Below are 27434 nucleotides of genomic sequence, written 5' to 3'. Positions count from 1 at the left end.
AAAAAAAGACTTGAATTTATGAATATGATTAAAATTTTAAATTGATATTTTTATCTTTCTCAACCAAAATTAATAAATTTTTATTAAGTCAAATAACAACTCTAGCTGGACAAGGGTTGTAAACTATAAAGTGATTTTTAGTATATTAGAAACTAAAATTCTAGAACTCTATCTATATTTGACTATTAAATTTTTTTATAAATCTTGAAGACCTAAATAAAATAAAACAATATTAATTTTAGGACACCACTCATATAAAAATGGTAAAAATATTTTTTTTTAAATTATTTATTTGATCACCATTAAAAAACATGCTTTAAGAAACGTGGGTTAATAATAAAAACATAAATTATGAATAAAATTAAATAAACAAATAAATTAGAAGATTTAAGAGAAAAAATAGTTAAATTATTCAAATTAATAGACCAAAAATTAATAATTCTAACTAATATTAGTTCAAATGACTTTAAATTTTTTAAATTAATACAAAATGATTTTTTTCAAAATCTCAATTTTACAATAAGTTTTATTCAAGAAATTCAAAAATAAATAAAAATTGTTAGACTAAAAATAAAACAATCAGCAATAAGAATTGGTAGATTAAAATATAAATCTTCAAAAATTAGAAAAAATATTAAAATAATTATAAAAAACTGTAAATAAAAATTTAACTCGTAGAAGAATTATTAAATTTGCAAAAAATGTGAAAAGAATAAAAAAAGATAATAAAATAGAAATAGAAAAATAATATTATAAAATTTATAAAAAATAATACAAAAGATAAAACAATCATCTAATAATTTTTTTGTTAAAAAATTAAATTTTAAACAAATTAAAAAATTAATGTCAAAACTAAAGTAACGATTTCAAGAATATAGCAATATATTTTAACAATAATAACACTTTTAATTTATACCACATATAAAAAATGTATTAAATAATAATATATTAGTCAATAGACAAGATCAAACGTCCTTATTTAAAATCCAAATCAATAAATAATCTTAACTTATTTATTTTATTATTTAAAACATAGTAAAAACACCATATATAAATTAAAATATAAATAATTAATATAATTATATTTACTTTTGTAGTCCACAAAATAGACAAAAGAAATAAAGTTTTCTAACATAATATAAACTTAATTCCCAAATAGTAGCTATATTTTTTTTAAAGAAAAGCTAGCAAAACATATATATTAAAAGAAATATTTTAAGTGTATCATAAATTCAGACGTTATAGTAATTTTAATTGTTGATCTTAATCATATATTCATATATATTTTATAAGTATGATTTTGGTCTCTAACGTAGAGGTCGAAAATTTATTTCGTTTTCGGTCTTTTTTCGGCTACAAAATGGTCCCAAAAATTTCAGTTTATTTTAAAATCATCCTTTTTATCAAATTTTTAATTTTAATTCCAAAAATACCCCTAATTAAAAAAACAAAAAGAAAATGGGTTAAACGGGAAAGGGGAAAGGATATCACGGGGATGTTTGGTTTCGGGAAGAAAAGGGGGAAGGGAATGGAAGGGAAGGGGAAAGGGGAAGAGGGAAGAGGGAAGAGGCAAGGGGAAGGGCTACCGCCATTGCTCCTCACCGCCACTGCTCTTCGCTGCCGCCGCCGCTCCTGTTCTTCGTCATTCGCCGTTTCTGCTCTTCCTCCTCGCCCTTGCCGTTGTCGTCGCCTCACCGTCACCCTCGTCTCGCCGCACCTCGACTTCGTAGTGTCGTGCCCTAGTCTGGCCCTCGCCCTCGTCTGGCCCGTGCCCTCATGTTCGTCGTCGTCGAAGAGGAGGTGGTGGTGGTCGTGTGCGAAATCTGAGTTCTGAGTTCTGCATCTAGGTTCTTGTTTTTCTGGGTTCTTGATGATGATGATGGTTTTTTTATGTTTCTTCTTAATATTTCCATTATTGTTGTTGTTCTTCTGTTTCTAATTGCTTTTGTTGTTGTTGTTCTTCTGATTCCATTATCTATTGTTAATTATTGTTGGTGTTGTACTTTTTGTTGTTGTTGTTTTATTGGTATTTCTTCTATTTCTGCTTCAATTTTTGGGTTCACTTCAGCTTCTGTTAATTTTGGAGAAGGGGAGAGTATTTTCGTTCGAAGGATAATTTTGAAACTAAATTAAACTTTAAGGACTATTTTGTAGCCAAAAAAAAGGCCAGAGACAAAATAAATTTTTGGCCTTTACGTTAGGGACCAAAATCGTACTTAACTCTTAAAATTAATGAATAAAACTAATAGAACACTTAATTCCATGATACACTTGACATGTATCCCATACTATATATGCACGTTATATAGGTAACTTTGGACAAGATTTCACTATGTCAAATTTTAATTCATTCTCAGCATAACATCTACTCATTTCTCATATGCATGGAGAGAGTCTATATATTAGATGCATGAGTCCTGCCCATGGATGCATATTCACACAAAATAATAATCAGTTAATGTCATATTGCATTATTGGTACAAATTAAAAACTGAAACTACTATTTTGTTCTATATTTATCTTTTAATAAAAAAAAATATTGTATTATTAAGCCTTCTTCGCTCCCCTTCATGTGACTTTTGGGTTCATCTGTGTCCACGAGACTCTTATTACGTAGTAACTTATCAAAGCAATCTTTTGGTTCCATTTTAAACAATAATGCAAGTATAAAAATAATTGAAAGTGATGATAGATAGTAAGAGTATATACTTAAATTAAATACCACTACTAATGATAACGATTAATAATAAATGATACATTGCCATAATTAGATGCAAAGACATTAGAGAATTTGAGTCACATGAGGATACCTTTACACCTCTTATCATGCATGGACCCTTAAGAGAATGGAGAGAGAGAGATGTAAAATGGAAGCAAAGGCAATGGCATGCACACAATTCTAGAGTGACAAAGCAAGTTAAAGGGGTTTTGGTGGTAGGGTCTTCTTGTATGTATATATTGTCATTCATTTTTCCTCAGGGAGTGTATATCACACTCTTTTGCTGCATGTACATCATCACTCTCTCCTCCACCAAGCAATTTTTTTTTTGCCTTTTGGGTCCCTGGGATTATTGGAAGGAATTAAAATTGGCTCCCTCCACTTTTGTTCTATAAAATATATTTGATTTAACTAATTTGTGTCCTGAAAGCACATTTTAAAAATATAATAATAGAAATTTTTTAATACTTTTCTTGTATTCAACGAATTAAAAATATCAAAAAATAAATTTTTATAAAATAATTTTTTATAATATGCTTAAAAACCCGAATATATTTAATATATATAGCTAATTTAATAATTGATTTTTGTATATATATAATATAGTTAAATTTTTTAATGTGTTATGTTCATGATAATTTATTCAAAAAACAATATATTTATAAAGAATATTAGTATTGTATTTGTTAGAAACAAGAGACTGAATTTGAGCCAAAAAGCAATAGCTCAAATGGCATAGTCTCCCCATACTCAATTAAGAGGTTGCGGATTCGAGTCTTCATATCTTCGGTAAAAAAAAGAGAGAGAGAGACTGAATTCAAAAAAGGATTTGTGTATTATTGAGTGTATTCAAGTTGTCTGAAATGATACCATATAAAATGATATTTATATGTGCTAAGAGAATCGTAATAATAAAGACATAATATTTTATAATAAATATTTAGATATACTAAATAATTCTAATAAATGCTAATCAATCCTAATATATTCTGACTGTATTTTATAAACTATATATACACTAAAATTTTAAAGGAAAGCTAAGAAGTCAATATGATTTACCTTTGTTGTTTACTTTTCAACTAAAAAGATAAAAACAATGTGTAATATGGTGGAAAACAAAACTTTGTGGAGGTGGCCCAATGGCGGGTGTGATTGTCCCAAAACTCTTGCTCTTCCACTAGGAAAGGTATGTCCATTTATGGGGGGGACTTCATTATCATAACACATTAACACAAAAGGGAGACAAAAAAACACAACTGAGTTTGTGTATAGCAAGCCACCATTGACTCCTCTCCTCAGTCCTCATCATAAGCCCATTACTTATATATTAGTGTATCCTACTTAACTCTCAAATATTTTTATTATCTTTATCATTCAAGTACAATAAAGTAATGGAACATTAAAATGTATGTCAAAATTTGATAATAGAGATTAAGAGAAAAAATGGACACAATTAAATTTTGCAATAATTTATAAATTAATTTTTATGTATTGTTAGTATAAATTAATTTTACACAAATAACTAATCGTATATTGTTACGTCGACAAAAATAACTAATTCTAAAATTTATTATTTAAAAAAATTATCTAAATGGATAAATCTTATTGATTGACGTGTATAAAATGTTTTATTCATTAATAATTTATATATCTAATAATAGGCTAATTTTTTTTTATATGAGGTTGATACATGAATTATGCTGAGTTATGGAGTATTGGGAAGATATACACGATTGTGACGGCGTTTAATTTTTTGTTTTAATGGGAAGAAATCGAAGTGTCCGATTTCATTGCACAGAGAGAGTGGATACACAAATCGGACCCAAAATTTTCTGTCAGTACACAAATCGAACCCAGGATTTTTTGCCAATACACAAATCGGACCCAGAGTTTTCAATACCTCCCATTGGACGGTTCGATTTGTTTTGCACAATTCTCATACCCTGATAAAACACCATATACCTTCATAATTTTACTATACACTAACTCTTTCTCCATATTAAAATTAAAAAGTTCTCTAATAATATGCTTGATGGTTTAGAAAATACTAATTATATATATAATATTAATTGTCTAAAAAATATGGGGGAAAGAAAATTAAAAGAAAATAGGAAATTCAGCAAGAAAGAGAGAGTGTGTGCGTGGTGTAGCACTAGTGGCTGCCACAAGCTAAATAAGTGAGTTTTTTTCAAGCTATAGATTATCATTGGATGCTTTGAAGGACATACATGGATCATGGAAACCCTAATGTGAAAATGTCAACCTTGGATAAATATTTTTTCAAAAGTTATTTGCTTTTTAGAGGCATAATAATCTTTCCGTCCTCCTTTTTTTTTTTTTTATGTTTCTCTCTCTATGTTCTTGGATCCTTATGAGTAAAGGGAAAGAGGGTGGAAAACACTCAACACTATCAATTGTCACCAAAAGGGAGAAGGGTTGGTGTGCATGCTTGGTGGATTTATATGTCAACCATAAAGTTTTAGTTTCAATAGGTTCATATATATCTAACCTAGCTTGCAGGCCTAAAACTTATTCAACACTTAATCGTAATTAAAGCATTTTAGAATCTACCCTCGGATACACTAGTGTTCTTTAAGCCATTGCCCCCCATGATTATTATTATTATTAACTTCTCACAAAATAAATTATATATCATGAAATCCTCTACATTAACATTTTATGTAGACGATAAATATAATAAGCATGGAGGTATATGTGACTTTACCATGATGGAAAAATATTTGTTAATTAATTACTTATTTTATATTAATAGTTAAAAAAATTAGCATGTATACTAAGAATATTATTAATTAAAATTGTACAACTATATATACAATATTATTTTGACATGAAAATTCTTTTTGATAAATTGTGAAATAATTATTAGAAGTAGAAAATATTAAAAGAATATAAAATTGAAAGAAAATAATATTAAATTAAAATTTAAAAATGACAAATACTCTAAAACTACTATTCATTAACGGAGAAAGTAATAATAACATTAGATTAGTAGAGAGAGGTTGTCCAATAAAGGTAGACATATGTATATCCTAGGAAAGTTATACATCACATCAAAAAAAAAAAAAAAGACGTAATTCATGTTGTTTGAACTTTGAAATAATTAATTAGCTTGGTATACTCGAGTTTGGCATATTCTCTTAACATTATGAGCTATAGTTTTGGTATTAATTTTTAATACTTATTTTAGCATGCAACACTAATCGGTAAATTATGTCACAAAAGATATATCTTATCATTTTTACGCCGGTGAAAATTTAGGAGTAGTCGAATTCATGTGAAATTGATAATTGAGAGTAGTTAGATGATTTGACAGATTTAACTAAATTTTCATCTAACGATTCTCAATTATTAACTTCACCTGAAATCGACTGCATCTGAGTTTCCATCTTTTATGCCGCCACTTGTCAATCGTCATTTATCAAATTTTACCTTGTTTAAAATTAAAAGTCTAGTAATCTTTATAAATATAAAATAATCTTTACCTTTTGAATTAATTTTTTAAAAACCTACTTAATTTCTTATATCACTCTCTTGTATATACCTTAATTTATGTATGTCCACATTCTGCTCCTGTATATTTAAGCTGTAGACATTAAAAGAGTTTTCTATTTCTTTATTGTAAATGCTTTTATCTAATTTTAACCGACAACAAACATAAAAGTTCTATACTCATGAGGGAAGAAAAAAAAAAGAAAAGAAAAAAGAGAAGCATTATTATTATTATTAGTCAGAAATCGAAACTTCGTATTATCAATTACAAGATGATAAAAAGGAAAAATTATAATATATTGGTAGTTTATTAAGTAACTCACAGATGCACTAGGTGGATATTAATACGATCGCAAATGCTAATATATCATGCATATAGCACAGAAAGATTTGATTTTGATAGATTATAAAATATTTTATATAATTATTTAATTATATCTATTTTTGTATGAATATTTACATTGTTAATATAAAATAATTATTTTTATTAGCATATCATTATGTAATTAAATATATGTATAAAAGTAATGATATATTAAAGTTAAATTCTAATAATAAATATACTTAAAATGAGTATAGAGTCCTTATTTTTTTTTATGACAGTTAACAAATTTTGAGTGATCAAGTGATACATATTCTATTAGGATTAAATCTGATCAAATACTAACGTAAAATAATAATATTTGTTAATTATATAATATTATTATTCTAAAATCTCTCATTAAAATTACTTGAATTTTAAAATTTCTTTTAAAAAAATCTACCCATCACATAATTTTTGTCATTAAAAATTTTAAATACTCGATATCTACAAATAGTTTTTCTCCTTTAAATATTCCTTCTAAGTAGACTTTAAGAAAAATAATATTTTACCGAACCAAAAACTTATCTAGACCTATTTTTATTTTTATAAAAGTGTAAAATATCTTCTATTTGATATATGTTTTTATTTTAGGAAAAAAAAATGTCAACCTTAATGTAAGAACGAAAGTGAGAGGGTTTAGAGTTGGAAGCGAGATTGAGAGGATATCTCCGTTTGACCGAAATATGTTACTATCATTACATAATGATTATTAGTTTTATGAACCGGGAAAAAAATATTAGGAGCCAACATTTATCAACTAACATTCATTATTTAAATTGATCATTAAAAAATATTTAAAAATAAAAATAATAAAAAATATGAATTTTACTAAGTAGACAATAATTTTTATGAACAACATGAATAATGGGTTATAGAATTAACCCAATAAAATAAAAAAGTACTCTACCTCAAATTACCTCATAAACCCTAACATTAGGATAATCATTCACATATCTAATAAATTGAATATCTAGTCATTATTAAACCGAATCAAAAGGAATAACTACCATCCAACTAAGAATCAACGTAATCATCTACGTACCTATTAAATTGAACATCCAATATATCTATTGTTCACATTGTTTAATATTCTCATTATCTCTCTATATTTTTCCAAAAAATATTCAAACAAAACAACAACAAAATTTATCTTACTAGATATATGAATCGTCTAATAAAAAATGTTCTAAAATAAAAATAATTTAAAAGCAAAATAAAATAAATTTAGAGAATATAATTTATAATTTAGGATTTAGAAGTTAAAATTTAAAAAAAAAATAGAATTTAAAACGACTACTAGTGGTGAATGGATGAAATTATAATATTAAAATAAAAGAGAATAAATAAGAATGGATGAAAGAATAATTAAAAAAATGCTTTTTATTTTGTTTTCTCTTTTTATTCTGTTCCATACATATGGCATGACATCTGCATGCACATGCATGCTTCTTACATTGTGGCATCATCAATGTTGAATTTTGAAAGAGAGAAGGTGCAAATGCAACTGTGGTTAAGCCTGCTGTATCTTTTTCATGCACAGAGGAAGAGAGAGAGAGTAAGAAAGAGAAGTTTAACAAACAGCATCACAAGCATTTAAAAATATATATATATAAAAAAAAAAACCCCCATTCGTCAATAAAAACGTTTCTGCTATGTGTTCTTGTGCTGTCCTCTCATTTACTCTCTCTCTAATTTTTGTTGCTTTTGTTTCTCGCATCACAATTCACACGGTGATGACAGAGAAAAGAGTGAATATTCTGCATAGGACAGAAAAGTAAATTAAATTAAAAAAACTCAATATTTAATAAATAAATAAATAAACAAGGGTCTTTTGTTTCCCATTGGTTGTTTTGTTTTTTCTGTTTGCTTTTTGACAGTTTCCACCACACACATATTTTATTAATATTTATTTTAGATAATTCCTATACATTATTTTTTTAAAAAAAATATATATCTTTTTCTGAATTTTTTATTTTTAAAAATTAAATAAATATAATAATTATCAAAATAAATAATTTAAAAAATATTTATCAAAATAAACATTATTCTCTTGTCCCATTTATACTGTAAACGAAATAATTTTACATATATTATAAATGAGATAAGACACGTGTATATATGAAACAATTTTGATAGAAAGAACTTAGATAGATATATGTAACTATTCTTTGGTCCCAATTTTGATTATAAATATATATACTCCTAATTAAAAAATTAACATAGCACTTTTCATAATAACTTTTAATTAACATCTAATGATATTTTTTATTGTATACAATAGCATCAATTTTAATAACTTATATCTCGAATAATTTTAAAAAAACTTAACAATTATTACTCACATTAATTAATACTCTTTACTTATATAAAAAAATATTATAGTACTTAAAAATTGTCACTTTAATTTCTCTTTTATGTTCTGGTTCTTCTTAAAAGGAAATGAATTTTCCATTCTTAAGATTTAAATTCAAGAACATTAATTCTGAAATAAAAAATTGTCACTTAATTAATCTCATATTAATTACTTTTATACATTAATAATAATATGAATAAAATAAAGGGATTACTAATAAATATAATTAAAAGTTAATTATGATGAAACTTTTATTTTTGTATATTTTATATAATAAAATTTTGGTACTCAAAATATTTATTAGCAAAATCCTATAAAATAAAATATAAATGTTAATAAAAAAACATAATAAATTCCCCTTAATTCACGGATTTAAGAGTATTAAGGCATTTTTTCTTTGGTGAAGCTGTTCTTTTCGGTATTTTTTTTTCTTTGTCACACATGGTTTCTCACATGCTAATACTTGAGTCAGTCGTTTACTTTGTTTCTACCACAATATCTATTGATTTCTATTACTAAATATTAAGTAATAAAAAATTGAAATCTATTTGAATAAAAATGGTATTTGCAAAATCAAGTTTGCATTAATTTGATTCTTGAACGATATGCAATGGAAATTGGTTTCGTGTGCCGAATCAGTTCTATCTATTTAATCCACACCTTTGATATATAATGTAAATTATAATAAATAAATATATTTATCATGAGTAAGTGAAGATTAGAATATTTTTTTTTATAAATACTAGTGCCACTATATTAATAATTTAACTTGCCAATCATACACATATAATATTTGATATTATGAAATGTGAAAATATTAAATATTATATTTGAGTGAAAATAAATTTGTTCTTTCCAATCGGATATAAAATAACTTTAGATTGAAAAATCTAAAGTACGAGTAGAATTTGAATTGAAGAGTTTAAGGGTGTGTTTGGAATTCACGTTAGAGAAGAGAGAAGTTCGTTTGAATGTTTTGAACGTCTTATCTTTATGTTTGGTAACTCTTTAACACTCTAAATCCAGAAGTGATTTTGCATCTAAACGTACGTTTACAGAAAGCTACAAATTCTAACTTCTGCGTTCACGTTGGAAAAAGCTAATTACAATTAAGAAATTAAGTAAGAAAATTATTCTTCTTCTACCAATCCTATCCTTCATTTTCTTCTATAAAAATGATATAAGTAATTATATAATTTTCACATTAGTTCTTTGTGTATGTTCTTGGTTCCAATTTTTTTTAGAGTAAACTACCATTTCTACCCACGAAAGTTGAAAACGCTGACATATCTACCCATAGAAAAAGGAAATTACCATTTCTACCAATGAAATATGGATTTCGCATAACAAAATTATCCAAACACTAAAAAATTACCTAAAATCCCTAAATTACCTTTATTTTCACCACCACACCACCTCCTTCACCCAGCCACTACCCCCATTTTCCTTTCTAATTTCAAATCCCACCACCATCTCATTTCCTTTATCGCTACCATCACCACCACCACCACCACTATACCTCCATCATCATCTTCTTCACACAAAGCAGCAGCAGCAACAACAACAACAATAGAAAAAGCAAAAAGAAAAAACGGTTCTTCCTCCCTCACTGAACAGCGTCGACGACGATGGTGGCAGTGACACCCACCGGCGCCGTTGCCCTCTCCTCCTTCTCCGATCTCTTGCGCGCTCTCTTCCTTCCAGACCAACGACAACGACAGCGACAGATGTGACGGAGCCGGCAGCAGCAGGGCGCGACGGCGACGACAGCTCCCCCTCCTTGGTTCTAGCTCACATATCCTCTTTGGGCTCCCTCAACAACGGTGACAATGATGCGATAGCGGCAACGAGTCCCCACGTTGTCAATGTGGTCTCCCTCCCCCTCCTCTTCTCTTCTTCTTCCTCGGGTGCTATGATGCACGGACACTGACACGGATACGGGACACGACACGACACGTGAATTTTAAAATCTTACATGACACGGGGACACGCATACATATAAAATATAAAGTATTTTTTAGATAAACCATAATGATATTTTAATATTTTATTAATATTAAAATATAAATTAATTTTTTAAATTATTTTTAATGTCTTATTTTAATTATATCAAGTATTTAAAATATTTTTTGTTTTAATAAATAATAATATATACTATATCTAAATTTATTTTAAGAATATATATCAAGAATAAGATCGGACACGCTGACACGTGATGGTATTTAGGTGTGTTCAAGTGTGTCTGAAGAAGAATTTTTTATTTTTTATTGAGACACGGTTTGGACACAGCAGACACGCATGTCGGACGAGTGTCGGTAAGTGTCGTGTCCAAAATGTGTCCGACACGTAGACACGGTAACTCAGCAAAGTGTCCGTGCTTCATAGCTCGGGTGGGGATGTGTGTGTAATGTCTTCGTGTATGAGTTTTGGAGGGAAAGGGGGTGGTGGTGGGATTTGAGATTAGAAAGGGAAAGAGGGGTGGTGGCTGGGTAAAGAGGGTTAGAGTTAGAAAGGTGATTGGGTGAAGGAGGTGGTGTGGTGGTGAAGATAAGGTAATTGAGGGATTTTAGGTAATTTTTTAGTATTTGGATAATTTTGTTATACGAAATCCATATTTCATGGGTACAAATGATAATTTCCTTTTTATATGGATAGATATGTCAGCGTTTTCAACTTTCGTGGGTATAAATAGTAGTTTACTCTTTTTTTTATCAAAATCTTTCAGATTTGTTACAATCATTGTCCAAAAAAATATTTTAATTTTTTTTATTACTTTTAATACTCTCTTTTATATTTTGATTTTTATGTTTTTATTGTATTTTTTTATTTATATATAAATATTTTTTATATTGTTTTTTGTATTATGATATATTTTTTAGTGTTCTGATGTCATATTTTTATTGTATTTTTTATTCATATAATAACTATTGTTGATACAAATTCTTATTTTTATTAATTTTTATGATATTTTTATTAATTATTTTTTTGTATTATGCTATTAAATATTGATAAAAAATTTTATTCCTTAAGAAATTTTAGTTCATTTTTAGTTTAATTTAAGTTCATTTGGTTTCGTTTCACTTGAATTTTTCTTCCTCATCTTTTATTTCGTCTTCTTCTTCTTCTTTTTTTTCATCTTCTTCTTTTTATTTCATTTTCTCAAAATTCTTCTTGATTTACTTTCTTGAGAAGAATAAAATCAAGAAGAAGGAACGCAAGAGAAGAAGAATGAGGAACACGAAAAAGAAGAAAGAATAATACAAAGAACAAAGAGGAGAAACGTGAAAAAGTAGAAAAAGGAAAAAGATGAGAGAAACGCAAAAACGTTTATGTAGTTGGATCAGATATTCACGCTCCACTAATAAAATTAATTTTTATTGGGTTTGAACCAACTTAGTTGAATTTGGTTGAAAAAAAACTTGAATATATAACAACTCTAAAAACTAATTTAAGATATTTAATCTTTAAAAAACTATTTAAACTTTTAATCATTTTTATTAAAAATAATAAAAAAACAGTTAAATTAGCATGGTAAAATCATATGAAATCACCGACATTAGTATAAATTAAAATGTTACTATTAAGTTAATGTTAATATTCATTAATATTAAGATGTTAATGTTAATTAAGATGATATAGTAATAGTAATTTTACCAGATAATATTTAATTTGATATATGAATTTATATTCGAATTTAAATTTAGTTTTTAAAATTTTAATTGTCTTTATGTAGTCTCTAAATCTTACGAAAGAGTCCTTGGAATAATTTTTTATACTGAAATCTTAATAAACATTAAAATGGACAATTGGATGTCACTAAATTTTATAAAACGACATCACTTTAATTTTGATATTTAAATAGTCTAAATATATTTTAAATAGTATTTATTGAAATTTTTTCAAACAAAACAAGTAATACGTGTCCTTTTTAAATTATTTTAATGCCAAAATTGTATCATGTTACAAGTTCTAGCATAATATTTAACTGTCGAGTAAACACCCAATCCGATCCCTATCCATTTCTAATTAGGACAACGCGATCCCTCACCAAAAAACTAACCCACGCCGGTCCCTGTCTATGCAAAAAATCACTCATCGCGCCCCCTCCCGTTTATCCCCCGTCCATAGTTGACGGAAAAAGTTGATGTGTCACTTACCGGCGCTGATCTGGCAGTTAGGCCAAAGTTAAGTGTCAAGGTGGATAAGTGGGAATGGAAATGGGTCGATTTGTCCCCCTGTCACATTAAAAAACGACGTTGTTGCTAGGTTAATAAGAAGCAAACGTTTCCTTCATCATTTCATAACCCCCCAAACCCTAACTCAAATTTACAGAATAACCAAAACCCCTCAACCTTCTTCGCGCGATAGGACAGAGAGTGGTGGAAGTAGCAATTGTTGGTGCTGGCAAGGATGCTGACAAGGCCGCCAGGAAGGACTCGGAGGACTCCTCTAACGCCGCAGTTGACGGAGTGACTGACGTCGTGCAGTGGATGCAGCTTGAGTCGACATTCAGGTTAGTAATGAATCTGGGCATAAAAAACATCATTCTAATCCAATATCTATTCCTAAATTGCATGTTGGTGTGTTAGTGTTCAGTAGGTTGAAATGGGTTGCCTGGTTGTTTATTATTATAAATATTGTGATACTGAATGGATTTTGAAGTTTTTTAGTTAATTTGTTAAATTATTCATGTTAATTGTCAATAGTTTAGATGATTTAGCACAATGATGTTAAACTATCATGAAATGGATTTTGATTAGTAAAAATAATTTTCAGATGGATGAGTTTGAAGTAGTTCCTGTTTTTCATCATGGATGCATTTTTAAGAGGAATGCACATGGCAAATTAGAATATGTTTATGGAAAAGTCAAGAAGTGGCCAGCTTTAGACATTGATTTGGTGAATTTCTTTGATTTTGAAATGTTGTTGAAGGAGCTGGGTTATAGGGAGTACAAGACGATGTTTTGGTTTGATAGCATGGCACCTAACTTGAAATCTGGCTTACATGTAATGAGGGGTGATACTGAGATAAATGAAATGAGGAATAACAAGATTAAAAACAAAAACAAGGGGACAAACAAGATTTATATCTACTTTGAGCACAGAAGAAGACAACAACTCACAAATCATCAACTGATCCAGCAACAAGCACTGATCCAGCTCCAAACACTGCTCCAGCCCCAAACACTGATCAGGTACAATGTGTTAGTTTTAAGAATTGACTTGTCCTAAACAATAACTTCTTTACTCTATGTTTGAGAATTGAGGTACAATGGCTGTGTTATGTACTGATTAGGTTTATATGTTGCTTGGTTGAGTATGGTTGTGTTATGTACTGATTAGGTTTATATGTTGCTTGGTTGAGTATGGTTGTGTTATGTACTGATTAGGTTTATATGTTGCTTGTTTGAGAAAGGCTGTGTTATGTACTGATTAGGTTTATATGTTGCTTGATTGAGAATGGCTGTGTTATGTACAATGGCTGTGTTTGAGAATTGTCTTTTGTTGCTTGCTTTTTATAATATATTGAATTTTGTCACAGAGAAAAGCCAGAAAAGCTAAGAAGAAACTACCCAAAAATCAGAGAGAAGAAATTTCAGTTTCGCAATCTGCACCACCAGCTGAGGAGGTACTTTTTTTTTCTATTGTTTAAAAAAACAAAACCTGTTTCATCCAACAAATTATTACATCTCAATCCCTTAAAGTTTTCTTTCATGTAGTTGCTAAACCTACATTGTTACAGGCTGCAGAAAAAAAAACTCCAATGACAACCCTCCAACAGTTAGGGAGAAGCAGCAGATTGTTAGGCCTCCAGCTCCATCTTGTGCCTCCACCCATATCAGCACCGGGGCCAACCTTATAGTTCAAATCTCAACCTTTCCAAGTCCCAAACCTGATGCCTCACAGCTCACAACTCCAATCAAATGACTCAATAGCTGGGAAGACTACTCTAGGAACCAGTCATAATGCGATTTCTGAAGAGACGATGGCAGCTGCAAATTCAACTATAGTATCACGACTTCTGAAATTTGTGCCAATACCCGGCTACCAGCCTCCAGAACTTAGGCCTCCTAAGCAGGGGTGACACTTAGATATGTGATACTGAGATATGTGATACTGTTATTTTGGTATTTTGAGACTTTAATTTGAATGATACAATAATGTCAGCAAATATTTTGTTGTTATTTTGGTATTTACAAATGTCTAAGTTTTGATTAGGGCCGTGTTGCCTCTGCAATGATATTATCACTGTGAACATATGAGTTACATCTTTCTTGACAATATGAATATAATAGTACTTTTTGCTATGCTTTACAAGGTTTACTTCAATCTATGTTACATGCACAAATATTTGCTGCTCTAATTTACATTAAGTTCAGGTAACAAACTTTAAACACTCATCATAATAATTCATCTTCATATAACTTACATCCAAAATGTTTACATTTTCAATCTCATCTTGCCACACAGTTCTTAGATACCCTAAATTTATTCATTAGGTTGCATACATAGTTGTCCTAAATAAACAGGCAACCATAACCCAATCAAAAATGCAAAAATACTACAACCTAACTCCAAGCATCTCCTTTCACCCATTTTTTTCCTGCTCTTTCCCCATTGATTTTCTAATCCAATCAACCTCATTTCTAACTTTTCCACTTTGTCATCCACCACATCACTAAGGCCTTCAAATCGCTGTTGGTTCTTCTGCAATACCCCTTTTGATGTTGTCTTCGAAAAATGCTCATTAAAGGAAGAGACATAATTATCTAGCCATACAAAAATGAGCAACATCCTTCTGCAGTCTACATATAGACAGATACAAAAAGGTTAAAACCATGAACAGACCTGGAACTAAATATAGAATTTTTGTACATTCAACACAAAATTTTACATGAACATACCTTGAATTTAGGGCACCGTAAGAATAACCTATTCGGATTACTTTTGGTCCCAGACATGAACAGAACAGCATCAGACCCGCAACAACATTTTGGGGAGACCCATCTCTTCTTCCTTCTACCTACAATACTCTCATTAGAGTTCATACTATAACTCCAACTATCACCAGCTCGCAGGTTGGAGGATGCACAACGTTCTCCACTTCTAACCATGGTCCCCTAGGGTTTCTTGTTTAGACTATGAATACTTTGTGCAGAGGTTGGGGAATGAAATGATGAAGGAAACGTTTGCTTCTTATTAACCTAGCAACGACGTCGTTTTTTAATGTGACAGGGGGACAAATCGACCCCTATCCATTCCCACTTATCCACCTTGACACTTAACTTTGGCCTAATTGCCAGATCAGCGCCGGTAAGTGACACATCGGCTTTTTCCGTCAACTATGGATGGGGGATAAACGGGAGGGGGCGCGATGAGTGATTTTTTGCATAGATAGAGACCGACGTGGGTTAGTTTTTTGGTGAGAGATCGCATTGTCCTAATTAGAAATGAACAGGGACCAGATTGAATCTTTACTCTTGAACTGTCTATACTAATACTTTATTAACATTTGTATATAAAAAATTATGATAGATAATGACAAAATTAAACCAAAAGGACAACATGGGTCATAATTCCCAAAAATCTCAACATCTTCATATATATATTTTATTAAATTACTATTTACTTTTAGGTTTTTTTATGTTTATTAAACATAATTTTGATATAAATTTATCCAATTTTTTTAAATAATAATTTTATAGATACTAATAATAAGTTAATTATAATAAGATTTAATTATTTTATTAATTTTTGTAATTTACTAAATTTTTAATAAAATTCATATAATTTAAAAATTTATGATTGAATTTTTATGTTAAATAAAAATTTATAATTAAATTTTTATTAATTATTTTTTAGCAAAAATAGAAAATATTAGAATATTTACTTTTAGAATATTTCATGATGTATTTTGTATCAAATACAAAAATAAAATTTTAAAAATTATTTATATTTTTTAACAAAGAATAGCTTGAAAAAATCTAATTTATAATTTTATCTAATAAAAAATTTAATTATATAAACTTTTAAATTATAAAAATCTAATTAAAATTTTCATAGATTTTAGACAAACAGAATAATTAAAACACAAAAAAAGTTTAAAGTTAAAAATATTATAAATGGTTGAAAGAAATAAGAGTAATTATAAATTAAAAATTTAGTCCCACTAATATTAAAATTCTGGTTCCACCAGTCATACGGATTAATGCAAATCACGTTTATGAAATTTTAAGATTATATATAGGTAATTGAAACTTCAAAAAATATATATAACTGTGCTATATATACATTAAAATTAGTTGTCAAAATCAACTATCAATATAAATACATATTAGAATATAAAAATATATATTAAAAATAAATTAAACTACATATATATTTATATATAAATACATTAGTGACTGAATTTCGTATATAAATAGTATTTTTATTAAAATATGATGCTTGCATGTAACTTTAAAGATCAGATTGATGCTATTTTTTTATAAAAATAAAATGAATAATATATGTCAACATTATAATTTTTGATATTTTTTAAAATCGTAAAAAGAACTAAAATTAAAGAGTCTAATTTATGTATTTTAAAATTTTTAATCTTTTTAAAATAAAATTCAATTTCTACTTCTCAAATTAAATGATTTTATATTTAAGATTAATACTTGAACAGTGTACAATTCAAAAAAATAATATTATTAATCCAATATCAAAAATAAAAATATTCAGATTAAAGATTAACTCATAATTTTACATATTTAGAGTAAAAATAATAAAATAAATACTAAAAAAAATAAAATTTATTATTTTTAATTATTATTTGTAATCATTAACTAATTTTTCTAATTTTATAATCTAATTATATTTTTAAATATTAATAGCACTAAAAATAATAAATTATAAATGATGTGTAGCGTTCCTTTGATAATAGAGCACATAAAACACACACGTACACTACACAAACATACTCTTCTTCTTCCTCCTCTCTGCTCTTTCTTCCATATCTTTCTGTGGGTACCCTTCTCTCTCTCTCTCTCTCTCGAGATTGGTGTCAAAGATAAAGACCACTGCCATACCCACACACACTCTTCTCACTCCAAACAAAAGCTCTCTCCACAACTTCAAACACCACAAACTCCATTCTTCATCACCATCATCTAATGAAGGAGAGTGGAGGCTCTCTTCGACAAGAGAGCCTACCCGAGATTACCACCACCAAAGAAGCTGAGAAAGAAGAACCAAACTACTAAACACTCACCTCTTTCTTCTTTCTCTCTCCATACATACATACTCCATTTTCAGCTCAAAGTAACAACCTTTTCTGTTTTCTTCTTCGTGGGCTGTGTCTTCTTTGTGTTTGTGTTTTCGCTTCAATGGCACTTTCTATGCACAAGGACGCGTCAAATAGCATGGATTCAAGCAAGTACGTGAGGTACACACCTGAACAAGTTGAGGCTTTGGAAAGGGTCTATGCTGAATGTCCAAAGCCTTCTTCTTTGAGAAGACAACAACTCATCAGAGAGTGCCCAATCCTCTCAAACATTGAGCCTAAACAGATCAAAGTCTGGTTCCAGAACCGAAGGTATATTATGGACCCCTTTGTTTTCAACATTGCAACGTTTCATAACTTTGTGCAAAAAGTCTTAACTTTTTTTTTTTGTCTCCCTTTTTTCACCTTTCATTGATTCTGTTTTTGTTAAGTGTCTTCAAAAGTTGTCAACTTTGGAAAAAACCGGATTTTTGGTCTGATAGCAATATATTTCCAAGTTTGTTGAGTCTCTTGTGTGAATATCAGATTGGGGAGGAAAATGCTTTGCCTTTTTTGGCTAACACTTAACAACCATTGTCATGGTTCTGTTTGGTTCCCTCTTGAGAAGTTTCTGCTTTCTTGATTTGTTGAGTTTGTTCCTGTCTTGAAAGATACTGACAATGTTCTTGTGTAGATGCCGTGAGAAGCAAAGGAAAGAAGCCTCTCGCCTGCAGACAGTGAATAGAAAGCTGACTGCAATGAACAAGCTGTTGATGGAGGAGAATGACCGGTTGCAGAAGCAGGTCTCCCATTTGGTCTATGAAAATGGATATATGAAGCAACAAATTCATACTGTAAGAACATTCTTCTCTTCAAGAGTTCAATCTATTTTTTTGTTGTTTTTTGAACTTCTTGATGATATTTGATACACTTTTTGTTTTATCACACATAAAATGGAAATGTTTGTTTTAAGATAAGGATCTTGTCATGTGGTGTGTCGTTTCCAGGCATCTGCTACTACTACCACAGACAATAGCTGTGAGTCTGTTGTGATGAGTGGTCAGAACCAACAACAGCAAAACCCAACACCTCAGCATCCCCAAAGGGATGCTAACAACCCAGCTGGGTAAGTAACCCTGTAACAAAGATTTTTCTTTTGCTGTAAAATAAGCAAATGTTTGTTGTATGTTTTTATTCTAGTGTTTCTAATTTTTCACAAATTCCTGAGTCTTTTTTTTTTCTTTGATGTCATTGTTAGTCTTCTCGCCATAGCTGAGGAGACCCTGGCAGAGTTCCTTTCCAAGGCTACTGGAACTGCTGTCGACTGGGTCCAGATGATTGGGATGAAGGTACACACCTTATTCAATTATATGTTATTTGTTACTATTATTCTTTTGTATCTAATAACATGTGGATTTGTATCTGAGCATTCTTTCATATTATGTTCTATTTGATTTTGTTTTTTTATCTTATGATGTGTGTTCTGTATTTGGTGTAGCCTGGTCCGGATTCTATTGGAATCGTTGCTGTTTCCCGCAACTGTAGTGGTGTGGCAGCACGAGCCTGCGGCCTTGTGAGTCTAGAACCCACAAAGGTACGTTGTTTGTCTTGTCTTCATCTTAGGTTGTTTTACTCAATGTTGAACAATGAAAATTATGTCTTTTTTTTATTGGTTTATTTGATTTGATTGACTGTTTGTCACAGGTTGCTGAGATTCTCAAAGATCGACCATCATGGTACCGCGACTGTCGGTGCCTTGATGTGTTGAGCATTGTTCCTACAGGGAGTGGGGGCACTATAGAGCTCATATATATGCAGGTATGGTGATCCTTTAGGCATGCAAACCAAGTTCTTATATGATTTGTGTTTTTGGTGATTTTGATTTATGTTGAAGGCTCTGTTAAGTTAAATTGATGTGTTCTTTTTTGTTGTGATGCCAGACTTACGCGCCAACTACTTTGGCAGCAGCGCGTGACTTCTGGACAGTAAGATACACTACAAGTTTGGAAGATGGAAGTCTTGTGGTAATAATATGAATAGAGTTTGATGTGTTTTCTTACCGTTCGTCCTAGCAAAATCACTGTTTATGCCTTTCTTTTGGTTCATAGTTACCTCATTTCTAAGTGCTAATATTTTCTCATTATCATTGAATTGTGATGGCAGATTTGTGAGAGATCATTGACATCTTCGACCGGCGGCCCTACAGGGCCTCCTTCTTCAAACTTTGTAAGAGCTGAGATGCTTCCCAGTGGTTATCTAATTAGACCCTGCGAGGGTGGTGGCTCCATTATTCATATTGTAGATCATGTTGATTTAGATGTAAGACATTGTTGTAATAATCCAACATTTTGTAAATGAATTTCCTACTTGGTTTCTTAACATTGTAACTGATGGCAGGTCTGGAGTGTTCCTGAAGTACTGAGGCCGCTTTACGAATCTTCAAAAATCTTGGCCCAGAAATTGACCATTGCAGTAAGTTATCTTGCCACACACATACCACTATATCTTACTCATCCAGCCATGCATAAATGAGGTAATGAACCTAAAAAATTCCTTGCAGGCCCTGCAACATATAAGACAGATTGCACAAGAATCTAGCGGAGAAATTCAGTATGGTGGGGGACGCCAGCCTGCTGTGTTAAGGACATTTAGCCAGAGACTCTGCCGGTATGGCCCAGCCTTTTTATTCTGTCAAGAATCTATTCATAGCTGTACATTTGAATTATTGACTTGATGTACATTCGGTGTTTAATTGTAACATTCTAGATAAAATTTGAGTCTTTTTAATTACTGTATAATTAATTGAAATTCAATTTCTTAGGGGGTTCAATGATGCTGTTAATGGGTTTGTGGAGGATGGTTGGTCACTGCTGGGCAATGATGGGGTAGAAGATGTGACTATAGCTATAAACTCATCTCCCAACAAATTTTTGGGGTCCCAGTACAATTCATCAATGTTCCCAGCTTTTGGAGGTGGGGTTCTGTGTGCCAAGGCATCCATGCTGTTGCAGGTACTTAATGAAGCAAACAAATTTCATGATCACCTATGGTACAAAAGTAATATTCTTGAACTGCTTTTTAATAATGGTGTTATGCAGAATGTTCCTCCGGCTTTGCTTGTTCGATTCTTGAGGGAGCATCGGTCTGAGTGGGCTGATTATGGTGTTGATGCATACTCTGCTGCATGTCTTAAGGCTACTCCCTATGCTGTTCCTTGTGCAAGACCTGGTGGCTTCCCAAGCACCCAGGTCATTTTACCACTTGCTCATACTATTGAGCATGAGGAGGTATTAATCTTAACTTTGTTATAATCTAAATCTTAATTAGTATTATTCCTATAATGGAACATAATATATTATTGTATGCTAATTTACTGCTTACTTTAATTCTTGCAGTTCTTGGAGGTAGTTCGGATAGAGGGTCATGCATTTTCCCCTGAAGATGTTGCATTGGCACGTGATATGTATTTGCTTCAGGTAAAGCTCTGCATGTTTTATTATAGCCAATATACATCTTTTTGTTTTCTTCCCCTTTTTTTTTTTGCAAGTGATTCTTATTTTAACTTTCTGTTATACAATTTGAATTTGCAGCTTTGCAGTGGGGTTGATGAAAATGCAATTGGAGCTTGTGCTCAATTGGTATTTGCACCTATTGATGAATCATTTGCTGATGATGCTCTTCTACTTCCTTCTGGATTCCGCGTCATACCATTAGATCCCAAAACAGTTCAGTGACTTTACTCTCATACATAGTTTTATGATGATTTGATATCTTGATTTTTGAGTTCTAGAAAGTAATTTGAATTGGCTGATACCTACGGTGTCATGCAGCATCCTGTGTTGACTAATAAAATGTCATTGTTTCTGTTTCTTTTCATCCCAGGATACTCCAACCACAACAAGGACATTAGATTTGGCATCCACACTTGAAGTAGGTTCTGGGAATACACGTGCAGCCGGAGAAGCCGATGATTACAATCTTCGGTCAGTCCTTACTATTGCATTCCAATTCACCTTTGAGAACCATTTGCGCGACAATGTGGCTGCCATGGCTCGCCAGTATGTGCGTAGTGTTGTGGGGTCGGTTCAGAGGGTTGCAATGGCAATTGCTCCATCTCGGCTCAGTACTCAACTGGGGCCAAAGTCTCTCCCTGGTTCACCGGAGGCTCTTACTTTGGCAAGATGGATCAGCCGAAGCTACCGGTATTGTTGGCTTTTTAGATTACTTGTTGCTTAATCCATTGGAATTAGAAAGTTGTATTTTGAATCCATGTATCTGATCTGGTAGCATAAAATTTTATTGTAGAGTCCACACTGGTTCAGACCTTTTTCGGGTTGAGTCAACTGCTGGTGATGCAATCTTGAAGCAACTTTGGCAACATTCTGATGCAATCATGTGCTGTTCTGTGAAAACAAATGTAATCCCTTGGAACTGTTCTTTACCTTTTTTTCTTTCATTTCTTTTTAGCTGAATATGGAGAACTAATGTCATATGAATTCATCTTAAGTAATATACTAACTGCCAAAATATTCCCAGGCATCTCCGGTATTCACCTTTGCAAACCAAGCCGGACTTGACATGCTCGAAACCACTCTTGTCGCCCTTCAAGACATTATGCTCGACAAAGTTCTTGATGAATCTGGCAGGAAGATTCTTTGCTCTGAGTTCTCCAAGATTATGCAACAGGTAATTAACAAATAAACCTTACTTTAAGAAAGATCTGTAAGCATAATGAGTTGGCGCGACTGATTTGTTTGATCCATGTAGTAGACTTCATTTGTTAATGGTAGACAACAACTTATGACCTCTATTGTTACCTGTACATGATTTGCATCTTTCTGATTCTCTTTGCCATTCTAGTTTTGATTTGAGTTGATATCTTATGCAATATGCAGAGTTCAGAATTTCATTTTTCATTTTTTGTTTTTTCAGGGTTTTGCATATCTACCAGCAGGAATATGTGCTTCCAGCATGAACAGGCCAGTGTCCTATGACCAAGCAATTGCATGGAAAGTTCTCAATGATGATGACTCCAATCACTGCTTGGCTTTCATGTTCATGAACTGGTCCTTTGTCTAATGAAGAATCTTATTACATTATTATTATTATTACTATTATAATATCTCTATGTAATTTATATATTCAGCACTTAAGTACTAGATACTGCTATCATATAATAGACAAATGTACTAATTTCAAGATTTCATGAACCCATATGTCTATATATATATATGCTTTTATATTATTATAAAAAATATCCTTGTTAAATTAGTGCTTAGGCCACTTACAATGTTCTTGATGTGTCAGAATCTTGTCTTAGTAGGTTCTTGTTTTGTTTTTATTGGATTACCAAAGCTATGATGGGGTTTGTCTTTTGATTGTTTCTAAAGCAAGTGTGCATTGGTTTCAAGATTAGAGTATTAATTAGTAATTACAACTAATTCTTAGCCATATATGGTTGGTATGATTTTTAACCTTATCATGGTGTCCTTTGGTTATTTAAGGCACTGCAACTTTTCTGCCGGACTGTGTCATGTGACTCAAGTCCTTTTCAAATAAAAATGTAGCAATTTGTTTTTATCCTTTTATTTTTTTTAATTTTAATATAGGGTATCTAATCTATTTTTGGCTAAAGAAATGGGACTTTGACCAGGAGGGTGACATGGCTTTTATTGGTTCTCACTGTCCCTAGTCTATTAGTTTAATCTTTATAAATGTTTATTTCATGGTTAATTACTTAATCTGGAATAAATTATAAAATATTTACACTATGTAGTTGTTTATAATGTTTACTTCTAATCATACATTGAATAAATATAAATAGTATATCAGAATAAACCTTATGAAAATTCTTCTCATTATTTTTGTTATTTTCTTTGAAGTTACAAATCACCCTATCTTGACAAGTGTAGCTCTCAATCCTCATGCATCTATAGCAAATGTGAAAAACATTACATTTTTTTTCTGGTTTAAGTATATGTCATTAATAAAGTTTAGCTGAAATTACAATTCAGTCCACCATACTTTGGACCACTTGTGGTTGAAAAGAAAACAGAACATTGAAGGTTTTGGAAAGTGAAAAAAGTGAGCTTTTCTGCATAACATGTATGCACGAGAAAGTGACACATTAATAAAATCCGGTGAAGATGCTGACCATAACAGAACCAGCATGAATTTCTTTTGGCTGGAGGTAATTAAAGAGCAAGAGTTATTATTAACAAGTACCAAAATAAATGCAAGCTACTATGTATGTATATCATAATCATAATGAAAAGATCTTGGTTTTAAATATTTGTCTAGAAAGAAAAAATAAAGGTGTTAGTTGTCACAAAGTGATGATGATGATGCTGTGGACTATATATGAATATACCTCACTTTTTTTTTCTCCCTAGGGGCAATTCTTTGATAGCGATATTAGAGGAGGAGGAAGAGGAGAATATCACGGATAATGTCCCTCTTATAGCATAACAATAGCTGTGACATTCTCTAGTGTGGACATAGTTATATAAATGCTATCAATGAACTTTGATGTGTATAAAGTTTACAATTAAATTAGGTGGAGTATTGCATTGTTCTATAGGCAATCATGGGTGAGACATGGATTAGTTTAATATTAAGTTATTAACCATGATCTATGCATCTACCTTGTACCTATGTGGCTATGTCTCATTTCATTATACTAAATGCTGTCCGATATTTATGGCTATAGAAAGACTAAGGAAAAAGGTGATCCCTTTAGTTCCTACATGTTACAATGCTCAAAATAGATAACTAATCTGCTTTATTTAATTTGCACAGTTAAAGAAAATTTAGAGTTATGAGTTTATTTAGTTCCATATAATTAAATATTTATGTCTTTTTCGTAGAATCATATGTTTTTGCTAATTGAAGTGAGTTGACACTAATAATAATTTTGTTGAAATAGTAACATAATGTATGTATGATTAGATCTTTATATTTATAAGAAAAGAAAAATGTATAAAAATGATGAAATTAAGTCCCTTAATTATTGCTATGGTTGTTTTGGCTACAAGCCTATAAGGTGTCTCCACATGAAGAAGGGATGAAGGAGTAGGTTAGATATTAGAACTTAAAAATTCCATTGGAATAGAATAGAGAGATATGTGGGGCCCACAGAATCTGGGTTACAAAATGGAGTACATATACTATATGGTCAAGGGATGACGACATAGTTTCTGTTGGGCCATCACAACTCTGTTTCTGTCAATCCCTGACCTTATCCAATGGATTGGACCCTCCCTATAATTCTCATCATTTTTTAATTTTCACTTAATAATAATAATAATAATTTAGTCAATTTGAGATGGTCTAGTGATTACTCGTGTGCTTAAACAAGTCTCAAAAATTTAAATCCTATACTACACATGAATTAATTTATTGGCTAGCGACAAACTATCAATCTGTAAAAAATTAGTATTTGGTTTGTGGATTTGGGTATTTGGGAAACATTGGAACAACTAAAATAATAATAATAATTTTATTTTAGGCATGATCAATTCGATTTAAAACGACATCGTTTAGTAGTAGAGAGTAGAGAGTAGAGACAATCATGTAAGGGGATGGGGCCCACAAGTGTTGGCCATTTTTGTCTCTTATTTTTTTTCTATTTGAGTTTATTGACTTGGTTAGGTATTACAGTGCGTTACTCCATTTTGCTATTTGAAGCTAAGGTATTCTCATGCTCATGGTTCTCCTTTTAGTGTCCATCAAATGTCCCTCGTCTAAGTTGTTCACCTCTTACCTCCATCACTCAATTACCTACTTACCTTAAATGCTTGCTTTTATACTTTGGAGTTGTTATCATACCATAAACGTAGATGTACTAGTAGTATGAAATAACAACTCATCATGTTCATATTTCGAAATAATGAGCACTAAACTCTAAACTTTTTGTGATGTAAAATTTAATTAGTCTAATAAATATACTTCTTTAGATGCTAGCCATTATTACCGATTTCTAGGAAAATTGTAAACTCGTTTATGTTGATGTTGTATTAGTGAGAGTTTGAACTTTGAACTATGAAAAAAAAATATTTTAATAAAAAATCTCAAAGCCTTAATAAATTCACACTTAGAATTAGGAGAAAAAATGAAAAGAAAAAAGAATTGTTGTGTTTATAAAAGGCCCTGGCATTCCCACCGGTTGATGAGCTGCATTGATAGTAACTATGTATAGTCGGAAGAGCAAACAAACCCAACCATACAAAACAGTATCATAAATTCAGAATCTCCCCATAATGTACGTACTCACGTACGTATACGATGTGCATGCGTATGTCCCACACATATAAATGATGCCATCAATTTAATATTTATATATTTGACTCTCATGCATGCATGAGCATCATGGACATACATGCATGCATTGATACATCGTGCATACAGGGTTCTTTTCTTTCTTTGTTTTTGGCTCCCTTTTAAGATATCCTTTTCAGCGTTTGAAAATTCGAGGCGTTTTTAAAGTTTGAGTGCGAAAGGCACCGTACTGTATTTTCGAGCCTCGTGCCTCCCTTTAATTTGTTAACGAATTAAACTATTATTATTATTAAGTGTCTTCCAAATAATTTTTATAAATATTAAATAGAGAATATTAAATGAAATATTTTTTTTTGAGATTTTATTTCTTTAGTTAAATAGAATTGATGTAACATAAATATTCAGTTTGGTCCTTGAAGTTACACTCGAACCTCAATTTAGTTATTAAAGTTTCAATTGTCTCAATTTAGTTCCTGAACTTTTCAAATTTCAATCACGTTAGTTCCTGCAGTTGTTTCCGTTACTGAGTCAATTGAAAAGTTTGAGGGCTAAATTGAGGCAATTAAAACTTCAAGGACTAAATTGAGATTCGAGTGTAATTTCAGGAACCAAATTGAGTATTATCTCGTTAATTTACTATTTTTTTAATTACAAATATATAATAATAACATTAAATACAATATTACTTAAGATAATAAATATTTTATTGTTTTAATCAATTTTGAGTTCAAATCTTAAGAATAACTGTTTTTTATATTATAATGTATCTATAATTTCTTTTTTAGTTTTACACAAATCAATAATCTTATAGTTACATTATTACATGAAAAAAGAATAAAGTAGAAGTAGCTTCATGTTATCCCATACACTAATATTGTTTGATATTGCCTTTTTTCTAATATAGATATATAATCGTTTTGTATTATGCCTAAGTAGAGTGATGATAAATAAAACAAAATAAAAT

General features: G+C 30.5%; 1 protein-coding gene across 2 annotated transcripts; it reads left to right on the top strand.

The window, feature by feature from the left end:
* Window positions 1–17899: 17899 nt before the first annotated feature.
* Window positions 17900–23461, top strand: LOC107638841 (homeobox-leucine zipper protein ATHB-14). 2 transcript variants are annotated; one of them, XM_088483375.1, is made up of 18 exons: window positions 17900–18526; window positions 18888–19047; window positions 19201–19319; window positions 19452–19542; window positions 19692–19787; window positions 19898–20011; window positions 20134–20217; window positions 20357–20512; window positions 20591–20665; window positions 20754–20860; window positions 21015–21204; window positions 21292–21480; window positions 21589–21669; window positions 21784–21918; window positions 22076–22395; window positions 22499–22610; window positions 22730–22879; window positions 23126–23461. In XM_088483375.1, exons 1-18 carry the CDS (start codon window positions 18318–18320, stop codon window positions 23270–23272), a joined length of 2535 nt encoding a protein of 844 aa, XP_088339501.1. In that variant the 5' UTR covers window positions 17900–18317; the 3' UTR covers window positions 23273–23461. The 2 variants fall into 2 exon arrangements, with proteins under 2 accessions (XP_088339501.1, XP_088339500.1); XM_088483374.1 differs by having other exon boundaries at window positions 17911–18526; window positions 21015–21480.
* Window positions 23462–27434: the final 3973 nt, after the last annotated feature.

This window comes from Arachis ipaensis, chromosome B4 (genome assembly GCF_059453495.1).
Source record: "Arachis ipaensis isolate K30076 ecotype BB chromosome B4, ASM5945349v1, whole genome shotgun sequence".
Classification (NCBI taxonomy): Eukaryota; Viridiplantae; Streptophyta; class Magnoliopsida; order Fabales; family Fabaceae; genus Arachis; species Arachis ipaensis.
This window is presented reverse-complemented; position numbering and strand designations above follow the sequence as displayed.